Raw genomic sequence first — 16,308 nt, 5'->3', positions numbered from 1 at the left:
CACAAAATAAGCATAACCACACCCATTACAAGAAAGAAATCTGTTGAGACATAAACCCCCCGGTTAAGGATAAAAGGTGAGAACATGTTTCTTACAATAGACATAAATCATCAATAACATGAAGGTACTAGGTAGTAAGGGGATCTTATTAGACAATAGGCTGTTTACTCAGAAATAATATGGCTGTACTTTCTGAAGAGTTAAGGTGAGACATTTGAACTGTGAGGGGCTTGAGAAGAGACAATGGGTTAGACTTTAACAAATATATTATTTTTACAAAGAACATGGTATTGAAAGGAATAAAACATGCACTTATTTATAGTAGCCGAGAAGACGAGTGCTAATCGGTTACTTCGAAGTCAGGACAACTTCCTTAGATTACAAGTCTCAAAGAAGAGCTGGGCATGACTCAACCAAGTGAGTTTTAAGTGAAAGCTAAGAAAGAAAATACCTGTTTATGATAAACGACTTCTCACAGTTACAACATCACATTAATATGAACTTTAAGTCCTTGCACAACAGTTCACATCAGCAAAAAGAAAGATAAAAAATCTAATTTTACATCACGTTTACAACATCCACTCTCCAGCAACTTAAAGTTCTAGTGTATAATGTTTCTCCAAGCCATATATATCCTACAAAATCCTGAGATGAGACAAAACTGAAACATATCAGTATATCAATTACTGAACAGAGTGATCATTAGAAGATTCTTTTTTTTTAATGAAACAGATCATTAGAAGATAAGAAAGATCAATACAGATGAAAGCTAACAAGAAAGCTCCATGATCAAACCGTTGTGAAACCAAACAACAATTTAAAGCAAAAATTGCACTCTGATATGCATATACCACAGTAAGAACAAAACATGCAACACCTACAGAAGAGCCAACGTCGCCCAACTTATCATCAGATCATTGTGCTCCTCACGAAGACGAATGTAGTATATGAAAGAAGTGAGTCCATGTCCTGAGAAAAACCCTTCCCCTTCCACAAATGCACATTTACATTACCACTCATAGGTAAGTTTAAAAATACAAAGATAAACAATCCAACAAGACGAGTCTAGGCAACAGCAGCATGTCCTGAACAAATCTTTGAACAAGAGACTTCTTCGTTTTAAAGGCCACCCTATTTATGTCTTAATTACCTATTTACATTTGTAACTTTAGTGCGGAATAAGATCCGTTTACAATCCCTTTTTCAGTCTCAAGTGGCGAGTAGCAGAGATCCACAGGCATCAGAAGCATGTTTGCCTTCTCCAAACACCAAGTTTCCTCTTACAAATGTTGAAACTACTTTACCTGATAACTTTCTTCCCAAATAAGCTGAGATGCTCTGTTGTCAACAACACAAAAGAACAAACATACATAACGGTTAGACATTTGGCGTTTTCAGGTTTAACCGTTTAACCATATGCTCTACTACGTTTGGTTTTGGTTTAGTTCCAATTTGTTTTTGTTTTTTTGAGATAAATGAACCATTCGGTTATTTATGAAATTTAGTTCGGTGTTTTGGTGTTATGTTCGAGTAACAATGTTAGAAACCAGCTAATATCTGATAAATTTTGGATTCAAATTGGTTCTGGTTTTTCAGATATATCGGATAAAAGGTAGATTTGTTGGAAAAATTTTAATATTTCGGATAAAAAAGTATTTCGGGTAGTTTTTTTTTTGTTTGTGTGAGCATTGGTTCGGGTTCGGGTCCTGTTCCTGGTTTATATGCCCAAACATATGCTCTACTTATGGATCTCTTTCTAGTTAGAAAAAAAAAAGGAAGACTGTACATACAGGGTGTTTGAAGTGAATAGGATGGTCTTCATCAAGATCAAACTCCACTTCAGGTTCCCACACAACAATATCCGCATGTTTCCCAACCGCAATAGCTCCCTGTAATTTAAAGACCCATTTTACTCGGAACAAATACATAAACACTGTGACTAATAGAGGATATTGACATTTAATATGAGGCACCTTAGAGTGTAGTCCAGCGAGTTTGGAAGGCCTATCGCTCCACCAAGAAGCTACCTGCTCGAGAGTCACTCCATACTTTCTTCCGTATGACCATGTTACTGGTAGAACAAACTGCAGTTCGCTCCCCAGACAAAAAATTCCATGAGTTTTTTTTTATTTCATAGTTTCTACATGTTTCAGGCTTCATCATTCATGACTAATAATATCGATATGTATTACAATCAATAGTTAAAAGACTTGTGTGACAAACCTGTAAAGACGATATCCCACCCCATGCTTTCAAGAAATTACCATCACTCAAGAGTTTGAGTTCAGGCTTTGTTGGTGAATGATCAGAGCTCAGCATATCAATGTCTCCTTCCTAAACCCAAATCCAAAAAGTTTAAAAATCAAGAACTTGTGGTAAAATATATAATGGCTCAAGATTACTATACCATCATAGCTTCCCACAACTTCTCTCTATTCGCTGCATGGCGTATGGGAGGTGAGCATTTGAAACGTGTGTCGCCTTCTGGAATCTCTTCAGCTGAGAAAGCTAGGTAATGTGGGCATGTTTCAACGGTAACACTGTCTCCTTTGCCTTTCGCTTCCTTCAAAATATAGCCAAATTTAAGAAAACCTAAGTGATGGTGCTTTAACTGCTTGAAGTCCTAAGTACCTTTATCATCTCCAAGGAAGAAGAGGCATCAGACAGATGAACAATATGAACATGTGCTCCTTCTGCAGAACCACCAATCCTTGTGTTCTCGGTAACCGATAACAAGTTTCTGATTGCTCCCTCCTCCCTAGTTGCTCGGATAAAGATTTAACAGGAACAATGACCGATGATGTTTAAGAACTTTTATATAGAGTGAAAGAATGAAGCAGCGTCTCACCATGAACTTGGCCTGGTTTTTAAGTAAGTCAGGTAAGAACGAGGATCATTATCGGTGCCATCATCAATCTCTGAATCCATTTCGACCTCTGCGTGTACAAGCAATGGTCGTTTGTATTTAGCTAATACAGAAAGACCTTCCTGCAGAAACAAACAATGGTGGATAGGATAAGATATAGTCAGCATTGTCTTGTACTAGTTGTTCCTATATCATAGTTGACTCAAGAAACAAAACCTTTATGTGAGTGATGTTTGTCATGGGGAAATCGTTGATCCCTGAAGGACACATGAAGGACTGAACAAAGAGATTGAGAGAAGTCATGTTAGAGAGATAATAAGAAGCAATACGTTTGATAGGCCACGTTAGACATGATACATACCTTGAGACCAAGAACTCCAGCATCTAAGAGAGACGAAAGAGCACTTGAGTTGAGTGCATTGTCAGGCACCAACCCTCCCCAGAAACCTGGACAAAAAAGAGATTTAGGAACTCAGCCTTTTTTCTCCTCTGTAATCAACAAATGTGGTAAGGATTGAGTGTTTACCAACATCAACAAGTATTCTCTCTTTTGCAGCTTCGATCTGTTAAAGCACAGACATTGAAACAATGATGTTGTATGCATAGAGTCAACCAACTAAAGAGGATTGCTTACCTTGAGTTTCAAAGTTTCAGGAGATACAGTTGAAGGGTCACTGTTTAAGGGCATGTCAATCAATGTGGTGATACCCCCTGCCGGATAAAAAGACAACATCAATAACTTGAAGAAAGTAAGAAAAGAGACAAAACAGGACAATCTTGCAACAAGAACCGAGTCAGTGTTTGATTACCAGCAGCAGCAGCCTTTGTTCCAGAAGGAAACCCTTCCCATTCACTTCTTCCAGGATCATCAAGATGAGCATGCCTTTACCAAAATCAAAAAGAAGAAAGCTCCAAGATTTTAGGACAAAAGAAAAAAACAGAAACTAGAAGGAGTCAAAGATCAACTTACACATCAACAAGACCAGGCATGATGACAGCTTCTCCATAATCAGTCACTTTCACTCGGCTCCTTTGCTCCTTATACCAATCTTCCTCTTTCACCACCGACACAATAACTCCTCCGTTCACTTCCACTGCAATCCGTAACGTTCACACAATTAATGGGATCCCCGACATTTAACTCAAAAGTATGTCGAAACTGGTGTTTTGTCTTCTCAAACAAGCCCCATACAGTCTAATAATCCTAATCATAATCATGTCCGAAGATTGATCGAGTGTTCCAAGGCTACTAATCAACTTACCAAAACAAGATTCTAATAAGATTCTAAAGATTCCCTCAAGATGCTTTAAGACAATCTCGAACCACTTGTATTTTGTTCCTCATGAACTCTAAAATAAAGGTAGGTTTTGTCTCCAATGTGTTCCTTTATAATAGAAGAATGTTTTGTTTTTTTCTCAAACCAACGACCTAATGCTAATCCTAATCATAATCATAATCATAATCATAATCCTAATCATAATCATGTGTGAAGATTGATCAACTCTCACCAGAGCCGGAGATGAGACCGTCTGGTGTGAGGATGCGTTTGCTCGAGATCCAATAGTGATCATGAGGAAGAAGACTGCACTGCGTCTCCTTCTGTAAAAACAAACAAACAAACATAGGAATCAGTAGAAACATGAGTGACAGGAAGGAGAAAGAGACAAAGCCGCCATTTTGGACGGCTATCACGTGACAGAAACATAAAACAAAACAGACCTCGTAAGAGCGAGAAGCGAAGAAGACGGAGAGAAAAGAAGCGATGAGAGCGAGAAGAGGCAGTAATCTCCATTGAAGCAGCGACCTCTCCATCTCTCTCTCTTCTTTGTGATGTGAGAGTAGTGAGGAGGGAGAAGAAGACTCTTATTGGTTGCAAGTTGGGCCCTCTATGATTATAAAAAGCCTTTTAAACCTTAAAGATTCCATCAAGATGCATTATTGAACAATCTGAGGACTCTTTAGTGACCGTTGGATTGTGGAAACGATTCTAGAGATGGACGGTTGTGGAAACGATGATGTCGAGCAACTTGGAGATTCCGTCATGGCGCCTCACTTGCGGCACTCATGTTGGATCCCACTCCTTTGCTTATCACATTATTTAATAACCGAGACGTGGAAAACATCTTTTTTTTTTTTGGAATATTGAGAACTAATCTTTTTGCTTGGAATTTAGTAAAACAAACCCTTAAGGCCTTACCAGATTTGGTTCCCATTAAACCAAAGTAAAGAAGCATCGATCGGATCGGTTCCCATTAAACCAAAGTAGTGAAACCAAATTTGGTGATCCCATTCAACAAACTGTATTTATAGCTAGCTACAACTAGCCGCCACGTACCAAATTGTAACTTTATTGAAAAATAACCACAAAGTGTAATTTTAAGACACAAAAAGCTACATATATAATTGCGGCTATCTTATAGAAATTAATTAAAAAATACGAAAATTATATAATCAAATTAATCAATGAATACCGAAACAATAATTATCAAACTGAGTTTCTAATTTAAAAAAATTAATAATATAGTATTTTGTAATAGACAACATGAGTCTCTAAATAATTAAACAATTTGTAAGATACAATATTACTCTTCAAAATTTCTTTTCACGTTCCATGTTCTACTCCGCTGGTGCTCTCGAAGTTGTAGCTGAACTATCTCGAATCCAAGCAATCCCAAAGCAACTGAGTTCAAACTGTTTCTCTGCAAATTATTAGATAAAACAACACATGATTAGGGCCCAAACAAGGATAATCATTAAGAGAAACAACAGGCCATGTGATGTGACCACATTAATTAGTCTAGCTGCATATTTATGGTTAGTCAGATCGAAAGAGTTTACACGCACTAGTCTACTTACTTCGTAGTGATGAGGAGATTACAGCACGAAATTATGCTATACTACTCGACGAACGATCACCTTGACTTATATAACCTGATACATATGGGCCTCACCATTCGTCTGGCCCATCCGCTTTAGTTATTCTGTGAAAACCATTCGGGCCCAACACAGAAAACCCAGCCGTGTTGCTATTGAAAAGCAAGCCCAATTAACTCCACCTTCGGCCTTCAGACAGAACACCCGACTTTTGAGCGGTCTCTTCCACACTTGGTCTGTGTTTACAACTGATTAAAGTACTTGTCATTATAGCTAGAAAGATTTACACGGAAGCTCGCATTCCTCTTATTTAATTACACGCTAGGACACATTGTGTCACCAAGACACTTTTTTTAGGAGCTAGTTTATCTGATTTGTTCCCAGCTAAATCTTAACTGATTTGTTCGATTCTAACCAGGGAATTGCCAACTAGCTTATCACTTTGGCAGGCTTTATTCACAGCCCTTGATGCTGAAAAGATTTAAACGGCCCAGATCAAACTTAACAGATCTTGATAAGACATATATTTGCCACTTCACCACAACCATTAGATTTACCACCAATCGACGGCCCTGATTAATTCTCTTATTTCTCACCTTCTTCGGTTCTCCACATGGTCATCTTCTCCAAAATTGTTCATCCTAGAAATTTCAAGCTTACTAATTAATCAAGCAAATTTAACCCTACTGATGATTGGATCCTAAACTCTTATAACTCGAGGTTTGTGTTCTAAGTTTGTTTAATTTTTTTGTTCACATTGCGTCTAAGCCGTTAACTCTAGTTTCTCCTTCCATCTATCTTTCATGGCGGACCAATGTATGGTTATCGCCGGTGAATGGAAGATATCCGACGACGGTTCAACCCCGTCGCTATGACCATGACTTTTGGGATCCTTTTTCCTAGACGACACACTTGCGGTTCTCATGCCCCGAGGTGATTGTTGGCATCAATGTAACCAAAATCGCCCCACACATCATTCATTGCACCACCGGTAATGCGTTCGACCACACTCTGCTTATCTCGGGGGTACTACCAACTTATTGGAAGCCTGAACCAGACGACACCGGCATACATCATCATAATTATCCAGATGTACACCAATATTCATCGTCCACACGTACAACTCACCGGCTACATCCAACACCGGCGTACATCATCACAATTATCCGAATGGACACCAGCCTACGCATCCACACGTACACCCCCACCAGACGACATCCAATTCACCCCAACCTCCCCTGTTACCCCTCAAGTGTCCGAGACTAGGCCACATTTTCAAAGTGCATAAATCGTTGTACATGTATATACCTTGATACATGTATAGCTTCATACATGTATATACATTGATACATTGATAGCTTGATACATATATACATACACGTTGTGTGTTTTGTGTGTTTGTTTATGTACTTGATATTTCAAATTGTTCTATTTATTGTTGTACACAACACATTTATGCTTTCATTTTTTCTGTACATATTGAATTTGCACTTTAGACGAAGCTTATACACTATAAGTTAGAGTCTTGTGTACATAATTTTCTTGAGTTTTAAAACTGTGTACACATGTACACTATAAGTTCTAAGTACACATTGACATAGAATAATGTGCGCATTGTTTTACCGTGACTCCAAAAGGTGGGTTCCTATGTCATTCCATGTACTTAAACTCATCAATTCTATTTGTTTTTACACATATATCATTCTCATATATCTTAACATTTTCTGTAAATGATTAATTGTCTTTATAGCTAGGTTGTCTACTTTATTTGTGTCTATGCTTTATTGTCCATCGAGAAATCTTTAATAATATTCATGCATAAACTAGTTTCCCAGACATCGTACACCTTCTTACGGATAAATTGAACAATTTACCAAACAAGAACCATGTTGCACATTTACAATAAAAAATCTCACTGTCCCATACTCCCCAATCCTCTTCCTTCTCCTCCCCACACTCCATCATCAGTAGCACAGTCAGCTGCAACCAAAATTACACAACAAAAAAAAACAAAATCAATAAGCATCTCAGATTATGTACACATGTACAACACAAACATCATTTACGCTCGTGTTCATTTAAAAAGTACCTACATTTCAGAACATGTACACAAGTACAACTACGTTTACCATTGTACACATGTACACCACATATTCAAGTGTACAACCTACAATGTGTGTACACGTGTCCACCGACTAACCTGAGGATCATGCTCAACATCTATTCTTCGTGGTTGTTGTATCGTAATCAATCACATACCCATCCTTAAACTCCCCCACAAGGCAGCCCAGTAATGAACCCAACGACCTCTCCATCTCTTCACTTCCTTCAAGCACTTATCTTCACCGGTATCGGTTTGTGTCGGTAACCTCTTATTAACCGCTTCATCCTCCTGTTTCGCGGCCTAACCTGCATGTACTATATTTGATAATTACAGACCAAAATAAAATTTACACATGTACAACCTGTTCAACGCTCTCAATGTACTCATGTACAACATGTTTCGTACATCTGTACATTACTCATCCTATTTTTACCTTTCTCTCATTTGGTTTACCCACCACTCCATCTTTGTTGCCTCTAGCTCCGGAATCCTCTCCATCTCTCCTTAGCTTAGTCTGCGCCTCCCCTTCTTCATCTCCCGCCCCAACCTACACGTACAACATTTCTTAATCACACACCACATTAAAAAACGAAACCCCAAAACCATAACCCTTTTCCGAATCCCACAACTCGAAACCAGAAATTCCAAAACCCAGAATCCCAAAAACACATCAACGATCTTAGATAACTCCAATATTGGAGCCCTTTCGCGAACCCAACCCCAAATTCGACACTTAAACCTGGACGCATTCGAAACCAGAAAAAGATCTAACCTTTGTCTTTCCCCTTTGATGCTCGCTTCTTCCTCGGCGACATCATCTTCTCCGTAAGTCTCCGCCGTATTCCGCCGTGTAAACGTTCTCCGCCAGCCTCCGCCGTATAAACGTTCTCAGAACCATCTCTTCGTTTCTTTCTCGGTGAAAATAGTTTTACCAATTTAGATCTGAAAAGATCTACTTTCTACGGGCCCAAAGATAAAAAAAATAAACGTATTTCAACTTTATTTCAAGTCCACCACCCATTACCCAATATTTTTGAATTTCAAATATCCTAAACAGTCTAACTAGAAATAAAATGGCTTTTTACCTAATTGCCCATCCCTGGTTTAGCGTTTATGAAGATAAATGAGTCTTTAACCACAATAAACTGTCTTGGTAGCACATTGTGTTTTACTGTGTAATAAAAACACACAATGTGACCATTTGTGTTAATAACTTTTATAGTTAATACCAGTCGAAGAAGAAGAAGGTGATGGCTCTAAGGAAATGACTGTTCGTATTTCTGGTGATAAAACGCAAATTGATAAAGCGACAGCGTTGCTAAAGGAAGCCATGGATCAGATCTGTTGTTTCTCTTAGCGAATGGTTAATGCCCTAAACATGTAATTAAACTTATATACCATTGTTAGAATATAACCAAGAAAAAAACTTGAAGCAATATTAAAATAAATCAACATCTTGCCACGTTTTTTGAAGCTCACTATTTTCTTTTGTAATGGTCTTCATTTTGTTCATCAGGTTTTGAAGTTGGATGTGACAGATTCAAACACAAAATTTGATAGAGTGGTTAGTTTACATTGCTAATGACTTTAAATAAGTTTATTTTACATTGTATAGATTATCAAAATCTTTGATGACTGACTGATGCAGCGTGTGCCCAAAGCTTTCGTAGACCAGAACAGTAAACGTTTGAAAAAGGAAAATCTGTCGGTAGTTTTGATGAACGAGGAAGGAGCAGCATGCCATGCGAGACTTCTGTGGATGCACACTGGGTGTTTCATACTTTCTGGCTGGAAGGAATTTTGCACCAGAAACGAGTTGCAAATTGGAGACACATGCGAATTTAAGCTTCTCCAAAGCATGGAAGAACCTATGTTTCAGTTATGCACCTGCAGAGAAAGAAAAAAAGAGGAGCAGTTAAGTAGCCGGTTTGTGGAGATAACTCCTACACTGTATAGCTTTGAAAAGGATAAACAGGTAACTTTTCGACCCCTCTCTTTCTCTCTCTCTCTCTCTTCAAAGCATTCAAGTTACTAATTAATTTATGAATCTTTTGCAGCAACTACCAAAAAGATTCACGTATGAGTTTCACTCAGGATCTCAAGGTTTTGCTGGTCCCGGGGAAGAAGGTGAACACAAGTCTCATATTTTATGCCTAACCAGTATATCTACTAACTTATCTTTTATTTGAAAAATGTTTTTGATGTTAAGTAGTGCATCCATCACCTCAACTGGTTCTTCGGCCAACACCTCCCCGGACAAGGGTTGATAAGGACGTAGAGTTAACTAACAGGTAATAACTTTTCTATTGCATCATGTATTTGAAGCCTTGAGAATGAATAAAAAGTATAAGGAGGGTCAGATTTTCAGTGAGCCCTTGCTTAGTCGTACCTTTCCATTTGTTTTCCACGGTTCTAACTTATTTTATTGCATGTCTATGACTAACCGCAGGCTGCTCAGATGTTCTACCCCGTGTCATTGAAGAGGAGGACTGTGTAGCTTTAACGCCATATTCTACTGTTTCTGATGAAACTAGTCCAGAACCTACTCGACCAGCTGAAACTGGTGATGTCCAAATGCTCTGTACTTCTGTAGGAAGAGAGGCAGCACAATATACACCGCTTTTTAGTAATGAGTACAACATGCCCTACCCACCTCCAATATATCCACATTCGAGAACTGACTTCACTCAGCCTGGGGTTCGGGAGGCAGAAGAATCTTATACAAACACCATTTGCCTGTCGGATACAGGAACTTCATTTCCTAGAGAGCAGTGGCAATACCTCAACAGCTAGTCAAGATTCTTTGAAAGGGAGAACAAGGTAAGAGCACCTCCATTGGTAGTTTTAGGAAAGGTTCTTTAACAAAAAAACACAAAAAAATAAATGAAAAATGAATAAACAGCACATAACCGGTTATAAACAGAGGCATTTTAGTACGTGGCGGTTTTGTATTGGGTACTTGTAAAAGAGAAAAGGAATCCAAAACCCGTCTCTCTCTTTATCGCTTTCTTTTCATGTATGTCCTTTGACGATCGATCCAAGCTACCTCCTCCTCTTCCAAATCCATGGATGAAATCACCGAAATCTGCGGTCGATTGGTGGTAGCTCTCTTCATCGGCGATCGATCGGTAAAATCAGCAAGGGAACGACTCTACCCTTGTTCGCCGAAATCAGCAAAAAAAAATATGGAGAAAGCAATCGAGAGAGAACGAGTTCTTCTTCAACATCTCTGTCCTTCTTCCTCCTCACACAGTTTTGAAGCTCTCTCTCTGTAAGATTTTCATCTCTCTCGATCTCAAGGCTACGGGATTCTGGATTGTTCTCGATCTACATTTTTTTTTAGACTTTTGAGTTTTTGATAGTGAATTAATTATTTGATTTGAGCTCTGTGTACACTTGATTTAAGGACCATCTCTCAATTCCAATATGAAGATCTTCTCTTCTTAGATTTTCTGATTAATTGTCTGTGAATTAATAGGGATTAACGTGATATCCGATGGCTTCAAGTTCCGACAACAATCGTGGTATTGAGTTTTATCTCACGTTATTAGTCAGATACGTTTACTGATTATCTCAATGTAAGCCTATTTATATTATTTTTTTGGTTTTGGGTATTGTTTGATTCTATAGTTGAACTGGGTTTTGTTTGTTTTGTCTTTCAGGATCCAAGCATCAAGGAATTAGCTGAGCAAATTGCCAAAGATCCCACCTTTACTCTGTACCAAGTGCATCAAGCTAAGTCCAAACGTGTCACTGGCAAGTGGTTAGTATACTTGTCTTTTAATGCATGTTAGAAACGGTTTAGGTTTGGAATTAAATGGACTTTAGTGTGATGTGGTCGTGTCTGAGTTTGAGTTAAATGGACATTAACTGTTTATTGGTTAGACATAAATTGTGTCCGAGCCAGTATTGTGTCAATTGTTAGAGAGTGATTATGGTAGGTGTGCTTTACAGTAACTGTGTATTGGTTAGACATAAATTCAACAACCAAACACTCTCTTTTTAAATATGATGAATTCACCCTTCCTCCTTTGCACATTCCTTTTCCTTTATATATTTCCTTCTAGCTTTAAAACTCTCTTATGGATTCATACGGCCATACATCAGGCTTTATAAACCTTCTAAACAGTCAAAACCCTCATCCGTCAACTAGTGTAGATGAACTTGGAGCCTCCGATGTCTCTGTCTTCGGTAGTAAATGGGCCCAAGATGCACAATTTGTTACTGACCGTAAAGAAAGGCGTAAGTGGACACCAACAGAAGATCTTGTTCTCATCAGTGCTTGGCTGAACACTTCCAAAGATCCTGTAATTGGTAATGAGCAAAAGGCCATAGCGTTTTGGAAGAGAATTGCTTTTTATTTTGCATCAAGTCCCAAGCTTGTCGGTTTGTCAAAGAGAGAGCCTGATAATTGTAAACAAAGGTGGGGGAAAATTAATGAGGGTGTGTGCAAGTTTGTAGGCTGCTATGAAGCTGCGGTTAAACAAAAATCCAGTGGCCAAAGTGAGGATGATGTTATGAAGATGGCACATGCGATTTTCTTCAATGACTACAAGGTAAAATTCACACTTGAGCATGCATGGTTAGAGCTTCGCCATGATCAGAAATGGTGTGGAGTTTCTAAAGAAAATTTGAAGTCTAAAAGAAGAAAGATTGATGATCAATCTGCACAGTCATCAACCAGTGTGCCTGTTGGGGAAGAAGAAGCAGTTGGTCGGCCAGCTGGTGTTAAAGCGGCAAAGGCGAAGAACAAACGCTCTGTGAGCAAGGAGGAAGGAGTAGTGGATTTTCAGAAGATGTGGGAGATAAGAGAGAGGGACTATGTTATGAAAGACAAGCTTAACAAGCAAAAAATACTTGATAGCCTCATTAAGAAGATAGAGCCACTTACTGAGACTGAAATTGCTTTGAAGAACAAGCTAATTAATGACATGTTAGCAAGTTAGGTTGTGTTTCAGTTTAATGACTAAGTTTGTTTCAGTTTGATGTATCAGTTTTCGCACAACCGAAATCAAACCGAAGTTCACAAGTGGATTTTACGTATTCTACAGATATGCCTTCAAATCTCGGCAATATGATGAGCGTTCGGAATCAAGTTCGTGATAAAACAATACATCAACAATTGAAAGCTGATTTGGTTGAACATATTTGGCAAAAATTTGGAACAAATCAAGATTTCTACTAATCGGTTTTTCTCGTTTTTGATTTGTATTTGTACCTTTCATATGTTTTATGTAATTTTTATTAATAAATTTATGTATGCTTTTTTTTTAAATCATTCTAATAAAAAAAAATTTAAGAACCCCTATGGGGTTCTACCATTGGAGGAAGAAAAGGGGTTCTACCATTGGAGGAAGAAAAAATTAATTTTACTAACCAAGGTTCTAAACTTATCAAATCACATTTTTTCCAACTAATTTAATCATTAGAGCTTCTTAGGTGTTCTAATGGATGGAGTTGCTCTAAGATTCCAAAATCTATGTAGCTCTCTATGAGCCTACATTTTCTCTACTAACATGTTACAAAAAACATTGTAGAGTCAAGTGTAGAACGTTTTGTGAGTACTCCCACATCAGCTGGTCAAGGTGCAGTATCAGATCAGGATGAATGCTCTCTACCATCTCCGTTGGTTGGAACTAATCAGGCGGACCTATCATCAGCAAACACTGAAGGCCAAAATATTGCAGCAGAAACTGGTCGGTTTTACTTCCCTTTGTGCATTTCAGTATGAGTTTAAAATCTGATAAATCCCCCCCCCCCCCCCCCCCCCCCCCCCCTTGTCCATGAAGGTTTTGTGGAGTCTTCAGCAGGTGTAGCAGCTCCGGGACAGAGTGCTACTCAACCTGTTCCCCCTGTGTTCAGTGATCCATTTCCGCATAAACTGGAGATGCTGCAAGATATCAGAAAGAACTATGTAGAAGCGGTTAGTTGTTGTCAATAAAATACCCCCGGTTACCTCTTAAATTGTTTGTGAGCAGAAATCACTCTTGAAAGCTGAATTCCAGAGGAGGAGTGCTGAATTAAATGAACAATTCAAAAGAAAGGATGATGACGTAGAAGCCGAGTATACAGCCAAGAACTCCGACCATACATCATCTTTACGTATGTTCAGTAACCTTCAGCTTGAACTTGACAAGAGTCAAAGACAGTCAGAGATCAAAAAGAACTATGAAGAAGAGGTTAGTTGTTGTTAATATCTAAATACCCGGTTACCTTCCCCAGTGTTGACTGACTCTCTCTTAAATTGTTTGTGAACAGGATTCACTCTTGACAGCTGAACTCAAGAGGAGGAGGGCTGAAGTATATGAAGAGTTCAAAAGAAAGCATGTTGACAAAGAAGCCGAGTATACATACAGCCAAGAGCTCCGACCATACATCATCTTTTCCATCTTCAGCACACTGCCCAATGCCTCAGCCAAGATAGCCTCTCATCTCTAACACAACTCCCATCATTATCAGCTTCTCCTGTAATTGCAAGTAATGTAGCTGTCAATGTAAGACACTGATGAGTTAGTGATGTTGACATCGTAAAATGTACTATGCGCTCTGTTTGCTTCTTTGGTTACTCATGTTTTTTGCTTTAATCCTAGGATATCTTCTTTCTGTTTGTTTTTTTCTTCCCGGGTAGTATCTATCACCAAGCCAAATTTAGAACTTGCAAGTGTTTCCACATATCAGTGCTGAAAAAAACCAGAAACATAATCTTCAAAATTCGTTGAGAAGATTCATATAAGTATACTCCTCCCATCTATATAATTCGTCCCTTTTGAATTGATTCTGATTTATAATTATTAAAATTGGGTGGGTTTCATAATTTTAACCCGGGATTACGGGATTATTTAACAATGGGTTGGGTTAGTTGAAAATTGGTTTTTATAACGCTCTTGCCGGTTAATTAAAGGCAATCATTATTCCAAATCGGTTCGTTATAATGAGTATTTGTATAGTTCATGATGCATGCCAAATTAAAGTAAAATTATTTACCATGTATAGGAAAGATGCAAGAAATTATGAGGTTTATACCCAAGAAGCTCTATATCGTATAACAAAGACAACCCCCGTTGTTGCTTCCTTTATACATTGCTGAGCTTTTTAATTGTCATTTGCAGGTGCATATCACAGATACTAACTTCAAACACATTTTCCTGTTCATGATTTCTGAGATTTATTACATTAATATATTTTGATCCCCGTTTTTAAAATTCAATATTATTTTTATTTACAAAATTTTATATAGTAGAAATTATAATATTTATCTATAGTTTATTTATTTTAATTTTAATATAATTTATTTAAATTTATGTAAACTTTTTTTTTAGTTTTCTAAAATTAGGTTTGAATGTTTAAAAAAATTTTGAATAAATATTATACATATCTTAATTTAAATATTTAAAATTATGGTCACTTTTGTTTTTGAAACTGAAAAATTATGGTCACTTATATGTTTTTAATCCAACTCACCACCAAAACTATATAACCCATGTTTGTGTCAAATTTAATGAAATAACTAAAACAAAAATCAAAAGAGTTTTCTAGAGAGAGGGTAGAGAGAGATATGAAGAGAAAAGAAGAAAGAGAATGTGATTTTGGTTACTTAGTTTTGGTTTTTTGTTGAGTGATTGGGTGCAATTTCTCTAAAATTATAGGTGACCTCTGGCAATCAAAAAATATTTGTAGAACATATATACACTATATGAAAAAATAAAGAGCTTAAAAACTCTGCTATTTTCTCTACTTGACCCTAAAAATAAAGATCTTAAAAAGGTTCGCTAAATAAGTCATTTGGAATTCTTAATAAAATTTATAAAATACTGAAAATAAAATATGGGTTGAACAACAACAACAAAAATGCTAGGAGAAATAGTCAATATGTAATTATTCTTTTTGAACAACCACTACCATTAACACTAAAGGTTTAGTACAAGAAACACTACAAGAAAACACATGCTTAACGACGAAAATTAACGAGGAAAAACAATCCTCGTAAATTTGCGTCGAGTTTACGACGAATTTAAGTGAAAAACTAAAGTCATCGTTATTTTCTCGTAACGTAACGACAAAACTGTTTCGTCGTAAAGTGGATGTAATTTTACGAGTATTTTACGAGGAAAAACTATTTCCTCGTAAATACGACGTAAACTTTGCGTGGTATTTACGAGGGAATAGTTTACGTATATTTAGCGAGGAAATTTTTGAATCCACCAACTTCATAGGTGTTACACGTTTTTTTTGCCCACCTAATTAATTTTCGTCGTAAATTCATAGCAAAATTACAACTACCAGATTCGAATTTTCCTATAAATATGGATGTTTGAACATCATTTTAAACACACCAACAACAAAAAACGTGAAAGAAAAAAAATGGCTGGCTCCGGGACTATTTACGAGTTGCGGAAGTGGATGTATATGCATAGAGATGCTAACGGGAGAGTGACGAAAGAATACCTTGCGGGTCTGGAGACA

The 16,308-nt window shown here is 37.5% G+C and overlaps 2 protein-coding genes across 3 annotated transcripts; one reads left to right on the top strand and one right to left on the bottom strand.

Moving 5' to 3' along the window:
- Positions 1-988: 988 nt before the first annotated feature.
- Positions 989-4,834, bottom strand: LOC106376384 (allantoinase). 2 transcript variants are annotated; one of them, XM_013816453.3, is made up of 15 exons: positions 4,587-4,834; positions 4,376-4,466; positions 3,837-3,960; positions 3,676-3,749; positions 3,501-3,577; positions 3,393-3,429; positions 3,228-3,313; positions 3,083-3,142; positions 2,849-2,988; positions 2,632-2,758; positions 2,408-2,563; positions 2,224-2,334; positions 1,974-2,084; positions 1,791-1,889; positions 989-1,338 (listed from the first exon to the last, which is right to left on the bottom strand). In XM_013816453.3, the coding sequence occupies exons 1-15, from the start codon at positions 4,677-4,679 to the stop codon at positions 1,210-1,212; spliced, it is 1,515 nt and encodes a 504-aa protein (XP_013671907.1). In that variant the 5' UTR covers positions 4,680-4,834; the 3' UTR covers positions 989-1,209. The 2 variants fall into 2 exon arrangements, with proteins under 2 accessions (XP_013671907.1, XP_048624241.1); XM_048768284.1 differs by having other exon boundaries at positions 4,376-4,463; positions 4,587-4,743.
- Positions 4,835-10,241: 5,407 nt separating this feature from the next.
- On the top strand, positions 10,242-13,581 carry LOC125592827 (glutathione S-transferase T3-like). The gene is made up of 2 exons (XM_048768279.1): positions 10,242-11,116; positions 11,324-13,581. The coding sequence occupies exon 2, from the start codon at positions 11,928-11,930 to the stop codon at positions 12,789-12,791; it is 864 nt and encodes a 287-aa protein (XP_048624236.1). The 5' UTR covers positions 10,242-11,116; positions 11,324-11,927; the 3' UTR covers positions 12,792-13,581.
- Positions 13,582-16,308: the final 2,727 nt, after the last annotated feature.

This window comes from Brassica napus, chromosome C9 (assembly GCF_020379485.1).
Source record: "Brassica napus cultivar Da-Ae chromosome C9, Da-Ae, whole genome shotgun sequence".
In the NCBI taxonomy this organism is placed as follows: Eukaryota; Viridiplantae; Streptophyta; class Magnoliopsida; order Brassicales; family Brassicaceae; genus Brassica; species Brassica napus.
Note: the sequence above shows the minus strand (reverse complement) of the source record. Positions and strands in the feature narration are given on the sequence as shown.

Excerpts from the sequence above, each read along its gene's own strand:
- LOC106376384 (XM_013816453.3), bottom strand. The coding sequence starts at position 4,679 with ATGGAGAGGTCGCTGCTTCAATGGAGATTACTGCCTCTTCTCGCTCTC. Across the intron at positions 3,961-4,375 it reads CGGTCTCATCTCCGGCTCTG|TGGAAGTGAACGGAGGAGTT; the intron begins GTGAGAGTTGAT and ends TACGGATTGCAG. Across the intron at positions 3,430-3,500 it reads CTGAAACTTTGAAACTCAAG|ATCGAAGCTGCAAAAGAGAG; the intron begins GTAAGCAATCCT and ends GTGCTTTAACAG.
- LOC125592827 (XM_048768279.1), top strand. The coding sequence starts at position 11,928 with ATGGATTCATACGGCCATACATCAGGCTTTATAAACCTTCTAAACAGT.